The following is a 9,229-nucleotide window of genomic DNA, read 5'->3' as shown; positions in this document are numbered from 1 at the left end:
AGTTCACCCCCCCCCCCCCATCTGACCACATTGACATCAGTGTTGTCTGATACAACAAATCATTTGATTATTACATTTGATTGATTCATTATTATAAGAAATTAAGCAGAAGACACATGATAATGTGAATTCACGCGACCGGGATGGTTTACCCGGATAGTTGTTTCACTTCTTACAAAAGCATGTTGTTTTGTGTATGTTTTCTAGTTTTATACACTTTTATACATTAAAACTGTATGAATGTATATGTAAAAAGGTTTAGTAAAAAGAAAGAGGAAGTGAACCTGGGTGTGTGGGAGGAGTCTAAAGATCGTCATTGGCTGTCGGCACCAGAATATGACCTGATAGAAGAAGAAGAGAGACAGTTAAAACAGACACACAAATAAATCATATTTACTGTATTGTGTATTTCTCCATAAAATGCATAAATGTACACACAACACAATAACACAACAACACAACAACATTAAGGTTCAGTCATCAGGGTCACATGTTGCATCAGAACTAATTTGAACATTTGACTCTTATTTAAGACTAAATGTGGCAACATAGCACACACTTTGACCTCTAACTAGGTCGTCTAAACTGGTCTGAACTGGTTAAGGTTCTAAATCAATATAAACCAGTTTAGGTTGTGGCTTTACATGTTTGTTTGTTTGTTTGTTTGTTTGTTTGTTGGTTTGTTTGTGTGCATTTATGTGAGGGTTCCACATGTCATGTGATCCTCTGTTGATCTGACCTCATTTCTTCCACTGGTAGTAGATTAATTAATTAAACATGTTAATTAAACATGCTAATCACCTTGTTTCTTCCACTGGTAGTAGATGAATCCAGACAGGAACAAGACCAGACCCAGAACCAGACCTGATGCTCCCATGGCCACCTTGTTCTTCACTGACTCTGGCATTGAGTCATCTGACAATACAAATATTATATTATATTATATTATATTATATTATATTATATTATATTATATTATATTATATTATATTATATTATATTATAAATTCTATAAATTCTATAAATGTCTTTATACCTGCAGCCATTAGTAAACAAAGATGATGTACCTGATCTAGACAAGACACTTAAGCTCTAAGTAGGTGAGGCTCCTGTCATGACCTTCTTATTAGAATGGTTACTTTTTTAGGATGTTTTAATGTATTTGTATTGATTCTTGTTTCTGGTGTCTGTATTATTATTGTGTCTTGTTTTTAATTGGATTGCTGTGTTTCCTTTCTGCAAAACAAATGTACCTTCAGGTACAAAAAGAGAAGAATCCTTGAACCCTTAAAACAGAGTGCAGTGTAACACATTACAGTAGATTACAGTAGAATACAGTAGATTACAGTAGAATATAGTAGAATGCAGTAGAATTCAGTAGATACAGTAGATTACAGTAGAATAGAGTCTGACCCCAGTCCATCTTGATAGGCGCGGTCAGGCTGGGATGTTCCACCATGCATGTGATCTTCTCTCCTGATCTGTAACACACACACACACACACACACACACACACACACACACACACACACACACACACACACACACACACACACACACACACACACACCCACACACATGTTTTTCTGCTGATGATCCTCTTCAAAAAGCACAGCATGTTTTCTATCTGATGAGGATGATCAGTACCTACTCACAGGTGCAGAGGGGGCACCACGGTGCTGGGGGGGGGGGGGGGAGCACCACGGTGCAGAGGGGGCACCCAAAATGAGCCATGCCGCTCATCATAATAACTAAACGATGAACTATTATATTTAAATGTAAACACAACTACAATTAGGCACCATATCACTAGACCGTTATAGGCATTAAGATAAGCTTATACTGATATTTTCTCCACCTAAAATAATCATGACGTGCGTGCGTCCTCAAGTTGAATGTGTGTCCATGTGGATCTGCTCAGAGCTGAAGCGGCCCCTCCTCCCCGCCCGGTCTGGCAGTGAGTGAGCAGCTGTTAATTAGCACTAACATTAGGACAGATTGTGAAAGTAGCCGATCTACACGCTGAAACGCGCCGCGCTTCGACACATTGATCCGTTGATCTTTGTTATTATTTAGTTTTTTGGAGAAAAAAAAAAGGTTTGACTATTTTTGTGTAGGAGCGTGAATGCCCCGCTGGGCTCTCCTCCGCTCTAGTGTTTATTGTGTATTCCACTATTCCCTCCCCATTGCAGAAAAAATAGGAAGGCAAGAGGCAGAAGAAACTTAGCAACGAGATATGCACGTTATAGCGTATTCCTGTGTGTGTATTCATGTATAGCACACTCGCTCGCGGGTCTCTGTGTGCGTTCGTCATGCTTGCACGACGACGAGCTTGCTGCGTAGTTGTGTCTGGAGTAGACTGGTGATAAACACGGGACTCGGGAGCAATCGTGTGTGTGTGTGTGTGTGTGTGTGTGTGTGTTTGTGTGTGTGTGTGTGTGTGTGTGTGTGTGTGTGACTTAATATTAGCCTACCAATTAATGGGCAATTATCAGCAAGTGAGTAACACTTGTTTTATTTTTAAAGAATATATGTATAGGTGTCTATTAGGTGTGTATTTCTATGTATAGGTGTCTATTAGGTGTGTATTTCTATGTATAGGTGTCTGTTAGGTGTGTATTTCTATGTATAGGTGTCTGTTAGGTGTGTATTTCTATGTATAGGTGTCTATTAGGTGTGTATTTCTATGTATAGGTGTCTGTTAGGTGTGTACCTGGGTGTGTACTCCAGGTAGGAGTGGTACTGGTAGTACCAGTCTCCATCAGACAGCTCGTCAGTAGAGGAGAGACCAGAGGTCAAAGGTTCTTGACCTATCCACCAGGTCACCAGGATCACTTTAGGATAGAAGTCGTAGCTGCTGCACCTCAGCATGTGAGTGTGTTCACCACGACGAGGGGGAGTCTCTGACTTCAGACTCACTTTGGGCTCCACTGGATAAATAAGATTATTATTATTATTATTATTATTATTATATAACCGTCATAGGAAGTAGGAACATGTTATTATCATTAATAATTGTATATCATCCAAATGATCCAGAAAGCTGCAACACACTTGTTCTTCAACTAGCCAAAATGTTCACATTTCCCGGCTCTCCCCCGTTCTCCTCTCCCTCCATTGACCCTCCAGTTGCTGCCCTCACAGAGTACAAAACACTGATGTTGGCCTACAAACCAACCAAAGGTATAACACCTCCATAGACCTGATCCAACCCTATACAACCTCTCACCTTCCACACGTCCTAGACTCTTCTCCCTTCTCTAAAACACCCTGGACAACGCTCCTCATGTCCTAGACTCTTCTCTCTTCTCTAAAACACCCTGGACAACGCTCCACACGTCCTAGACTCTTCTCCCTTCTTGACCTAGCCTTGACGACCTTGCAGTCTTATTCAAAGGTTAAAATATAATTTAGATCATTTAGATAGCATATTATGTAGACAGATGCCAGGTTCAACCTGTTATATTATACTGTTTAGACTGATGATAGGTTATTGGTTTACATATGATCCTAGATTACTATTTCTATGCATTTGATGTATTACCTCATGTTTTCCTTGCTTACTGTAAATCACTCTGGATTAAGAGCGTCTGATAAATGCCTACATTGTAAATTGTAACTGTAAATGTCAGTGTTTGGCCACCAGATGGCACCAGAGTACTGTAGATTCTACAATAGTCTACAGTTTTCTACAACGTAGAATGCATTTATATAATATAATTTAAACATATTAAATAATTCACAGTTACACAGTGTTTTACATAAACAACAATAAACCAAGCAATATCATTGTATGAAAATTATATTGCTTAATAAACAAACAAAACAATACACATACTCCTGTCAAATATTGTGATTAAAAACATACAAAACAAACTAGTTAAGACAATGATTAAAATATAAAATCAGGTGGTGAAATGAAGTGTATAGAGGTGTGTTTTAGCCTGCATGGTTCTTTTGAACGATAATTTAAAAACATTAATCCTGGTGTCTTTGTTTTAGGCAGGTCATTATATGTAGGTGAAAACGCTCATAGCCTAGATCTATGTTTCATTTATACTACAGTACGATGGTGACACCACATGTTGTGAGCTTGTAGATCTGCTATTTCCACTGCGTGACAGCCTGTTACAGTATAAATCAAGAGGATCTGAAATGCTTCTCAGCAGATAAAGAAATATGTAAGAATTATTATATGATCAATATTAACACCATTAATCATCTCTGAATAGAATCATGTGATTTCATGTTATAGTTTATGAGGTGATGAGTGTTGAGTGCTGCTCTGAGATCAGCTCACCTCTCTTGTTCAGAGCAGAGGAGTAGTAGCTCTCAATGTTGTGTTTGCAGCGTGCCTCTCGGTTTGCTCTCATCGCAGCCAGTCTTGTAGGATCTTTATTGGCGTGCTCTGCCTGCTTCACACCATACTCAGTGTATCCAACCCACTGATCTACTCTACTGTCCCACCTGCGGATCTCATCACCATCGAAATTATTTGAGTATATGTACTGTATGTCCTTCAGCTCACTGGAGTTAAACACACAGCGGTGAGCCTCATAGTACACATATCCATCTGGAAATAGTCGACAATGAAAAATGTCATTAATGTTCAGTTTTATTCATCTGTATAATATCAACACTAGGCTAACTGCCCCCCCATCAGCCAAACATGTCTCTACATAAAGTCTACAATAGGTTCAGGATGTGAAATCTGGCATTAAAATGTTTTAGGTTTTGTTTCTCTATGTGTCCAGTTGTCTAGTGCGGCTGAGTTAACAAGGACTGTCTGTCTGTCTGTCTGTCTGTCTGTCTGTCTGTCTGTCTGTCTGTCTGTCTGTCTGTCTGTCTGTCTGTCTGTCTGTCTGTCTGTCTGTCTGTCTGTCTGTCTGTCCGTCCGTCCGTCCAGCTGCTGGAATCTAATGTTGACCGGGCATAAACTGTATCCCCCCCCTCGCCCCCACCTGTGTTGCGGACCACATGCGTGCGCGACTCATGCGCGAATGTTTTGTATTAATTAATTAATTAATTAATTAATTAATTAATTAATTAATTAATTAACCGACCATAAAACAACATTAACAACACACTCTACCATCCTTCAGTGGTGGAAGAAGTACTCAAATGTTTTACTTAAGCTAAAGTGTCTGTCTGTCTGTCTGTCTGTCTGTCTGTCTGTCTGTCTGTCAGTCAGACCCCATCATGTATTTCCAGGATAACAGAGATAACACTTGCAAAAAGGTTGTTATTTTGAGAGCGAAATGCCTCACAATATGAATACATTCTGATATGTTTTATTTTGATGGTAACTGTTGTATAATCGTATTATCTTGGATTTTGACATAATTCATGTCTTTATATTGAAAATCCAAATAAATAAGTAAAGGTGTGTGTGTGTGTGTGTGTGTGTGTGTGTGTGTGTGTGTGTGTGTGTGTGTGTGTGTTCAACCGTTTTAGTTAATAACTATTGTGTTAATAGTATTCATGTACCTTTCACTGGTGGTTTCTTCAAGGCAGTGCGAACGATGTCCAGCATTGCTTTGCAGTACGCTTGATCACCCCAAGCATTTTCATAAGCTCCTGGGTCGGTCATATGATCTACAAACGGAGGCTGAGGCTCCACCCCCTTCCTTTTGTTGAAGTCTGCGTACACCAACACTTCACCATCCAGTCCCATCATCCACTCTTTATATGAGTCTTTAACTGTGTCTGAACAGCTATAGACTAGTATGTCCTCATGGAACACTGGAAATAAAACAAAGATGACGTTAAACAACAAACTTCTTCACAGTGACAATAACACATAATCATCATGTTAAACAATCATGTTTGGTTCTTATATGAAGTGAAAGGTTGGATATTAAAAGTAGCTTCCTGTCAAATGTTTTATTCACACTGATTCAATATTGTATATACAGGTAGTAAAAGGAGGGTGTGTGTGTGTGTGTGTGTGTGTGTGTGTGTGTGTGTGTGTGTGTGTGTGTGTGTGTGTGTGTGTGTGTGTGTGTGTGTGTGTGTGTGTGTGTGTCATTTGTTTGTATTGTGCATTGTTCATATTTGGTTTTATATAATAACAGTAGATATAAATGTATATATTATATAATAACATAAATATAATGTACTTACTTCCTGGGATCGCTTTGACATGAAGTACAGAGGAGAGGATGAGGAGGGTGGCTGTAATCTTCATCATCACTGATAAAAAGTGAACTGAATTCAATAGATGAGAATAAACAGATGAGAATAAACAGATGAGAATAAACAGATGAGAATAAACAGATCAGAATAAACAGATGAGAATAAACAGATCAGAATAAACAGATCAGAATAAACAGATCAGAATAAACAGATGAGAATAAACAGATCAGAATAAACAGATCAGAATAAACAGATGAGAATAAACAGATCAGAATAAACGGATCAGAATAAACAGATCAGAATAAACAGATGTTTACTGAAAGAGAAGTTCTGGAGTCTGAAAGAGAATGAAGGAGGACTCGTTCTTTAGTTCAGAAGAATCAGCCAATCAGATTAAAGATAAGATGTTACATCATCTGTTTCCAGAAAGACGACAGTCTGGATTATTGCACATAATCATATATGGTATATAGCTGCTGCTTATGCACCTTATGTCTCCTCATGTACGTACCTTATGCACCTTATGTCTAACCTCATGTACATACTGTACCTTATGCACCTTATGTCTCCTCATGTACACCTTATGCACCTTATGTCTAACCTCATGTACATACTGTACCTTATGTCTCCTCATGTACATACTGTACCTTATGTCTAACCTCATGTACATACTGTACCTTATGCACCTTATGTCTCCTCATGTACATACTGTACCTTATACACCTTATGTGTCCTCATGTACATACTGTACTGTATGCACCTTATGTCTCCTCATGTACATACTGTACCTTATGCACCTTATGTCTCATCATATACAGTATGTAAATATTATTGTTTCATTCATCTTTTATTCTCTCCTTGCACCCCCCCCCCCCCCCGTCTTCTTTTCTTTCTCTTTCTGAAAATAACTAAAACGATGGAGCTGCAAATGCAAAAATACACAAATACAAATGCAAAAATAATTCCACCCACTTCTTTACACCTTTAACCTGTGATGTGACAATAAAGATGATTCTGATTCTGTTGAAAGTAAAATGTTATAATTAATTAAAAGCTTTCAGATGAGACATGATGGAGGCTAAAGGTTAAAGTTAATCACTTCAGATTGAAGTGATTACAGATTATTTAAAATATGAATAAAATAAATAATGTTTCCCATGTAGTTGCTGTTGGAGGGCAACGGGTGGGGGGTTCCAATCCACACCAAACTTTACACAAACACTGTTCAGGTCTGGTAAGAGAATAGTCTCACCAAATAAACTGAATGTCACACATATGGTTCTACAGCAGTGTTACACAGTGTTTAACACTTCATATGGACAGAACTCAGAGACCATTGGATTGGAAGGCTGTGCAGTAAAAGTCTATTTAGTCTATTAATTTACTTTTACTAATTTATAAGCTAAGGTATTCTCACACAAAGGAGTCACATTTGACCTCCTAACTCAACCACATCTTCTTGGTCAAAGGTCAAAGGTGACATCTTGGAGCATCAAAGTGGTTAAAGGTAGCCTGGGATCAAATACCATTTTCAGGTTTCTGGTCGGGTCTGGAGTGGAAATAACTTTACGTCATCAGGCGGCCGGAACCCACGACCGGAACCTAGCGCCGTGCGCCTCCAAAATGATTCCCCTATAGTTTAAAACTTGTTTAGTTTGGTATAATCGTTTAGTTTCTTTTGGTATAATAATGGTTTGGTATGTTCATCTTTTATTCTAACTCGTAGCGTGACTAGTGAGACTAAACAAACTGATTCACATTATGTGGGGAACAAAAACAATGTGACACCAACCGGAACCAACCACCGGAACACGATTCCCCCCCCCCTTTTTTGTAAACCGGATCACAGGGCTCAGTTTTAGAATGAATACCAGGCTTTCCTCCAACCTGCTCATCAGAAGCAGTTAGGGGTTCAGTGCCTTGCTCAAGGACACTTCGACATGAAGCCAGGAGGAGTCAGGAATCAAACCGGGAACCTCTGTAAACTGAAGTCACAGACGCTCCTCTAATCCAAGCCTCATTACATCTCACTGATGGTGTGTGTGTGTGTGTGTGTGTGTGTGTGTGTGTGTGTGTGTGTGTGTGTGTGTGTGTGTGTGTGTGTGTGTGTGTGTGTGTGTGTGTGTGTGTGTGTGTGTGTGTTCAGCGTTGCTGGTAAAATGCTGTTCATGTTCATTAAACATCAATCCAAGCCTCATTACATCTCACTGCTGAAACCATCTAATGTCTTTAAAAACACACTGGTCATGTGATCAAAGTGTCACATGAGAGAGGTGTGTGTGTGTGTGTGTGTGTGTGTGTGTGTGTGTGTGTGTGTGTGTGTGTGTGTGTGTGCGTTAGAGATGCGCGGATCGCGGTTTTAGCCGCGGTTGCCGCAGTTAACCGCAGTTTGGGTGGATTTGGGTCAATCAAATATAATTATTAATTAATATTGGATAAACCGCGGGTGAAATAATGCGGGAATTAAATTATTGATATCAATCTATAGGCCTATAATAGCTTTTAAAAAGCACTAAATTTCACCGTGTGTGCGTTTGTAGTATTTCAATATTACGTCATTTTACACCAGGCACAAAATAGCCGCTCACTACATGTTGCTTTGCAGGCAGCCAGCGTTGCCAGGTTGCGACAACTTGCGAGAGAAATAAGCAGCCAGGTCTATGAAAACAAGCCCAAAACAAGTGCCAAACAAAAGTCGCTTATAAAAAGCTTATAAAAAGCCGACATGGCAACAAAGTGGTTGAAAGCGAAAGTAACTCAATGAACTGAATGAAGACGTGCGCTTGTTGTTACCATGGTTGTGGATTGTATACAGTCACTGCATCGCGACAGTGGTGAGTGACATTGTTTATAAGTAAACTAACTTCAGGAAAATAACAATTATTTGGTGCGGTTGGTGCGGATCTATAAATAGGGTGATATCATTACCGCGGGTGGATGGCGGATGGATAATGAACTTGTTAACGCGGTTTTGGGTGACAAAAAAACCCATCCGCGCATCTCTAGTGTGCGTGCGTGCGCGTGCGTGCGTGCGGTTGAACTCACCACTGAAGCTTCTGCCTGGAAACTCAAACTTGAATTTCACTTCCTGATT

General features: G+C 39.4%; 1 protein-coding gene across 2 annotated transcripts in view; it reads right to left on the bottom strand.

Annotated features, from left to right (window-relative positions):
- Window positions 1-278: 278 nt before the first annotated feature.
- LOC308090021 (H-2 class II histocompatibility antigen, E-S beta chain-like) overlaps window positions 279-9,229 on the bottom strand; it is a 71,212-nt gene continuing 62,261 nt past the window's right edge. For both annotated transcript variants that reach the window (XM_080435049.1, XM_080435048.1), the window contains 7 exons: window positions 6,124-6,207; window positions 5,488-5,742; window positions 4,301-4,573; window positions 2,714-2,930; window positions 1,414-1,481; window positions 802-915; window positions 279-341 (listed from right to left, as the gene is read on the bottom strand). In XM_080435049.1, coding sequence (XP_080291175.1) covers window positions 304-341; window positions 802-915; window positions 1,414-1,481; window positions 2,714-2,930; window positions 4,301-4,573; window positions 5,488-5,742; window positions 6,124-6,207 — 1,049 coding nt within the window. In that variant the 3' untranslated portion in view covers window positions 279-303. The remainder of the gene's footprint in view (window positions 342-801; window positions 916-1,413; window positions 1,482-2,713; window positions 2,931-4,300; window positions 4,574-5,487; window positions 5,743-6,123; window positions 6,208-9,229) is intronic.

The sequence above is a fragment of the Gymnoscopelus braueri genome (genome assembly GCF_963280865.1).
Source record: "Gymnoscopelus braueri genome assembly, chromosome: 1".
NCBI classification, from domain to species: Eukaryota; Metazoa; Chordata; class Actinopteri; order Myctophiformes; family Myctophidae; genus Gymnoscopelus; species Gymnoscopelus braueri.
Note: the sequence above shows the minus strand (reverse complement) of the source record. Positions and strands in the feature narration are given on the sequence as shown.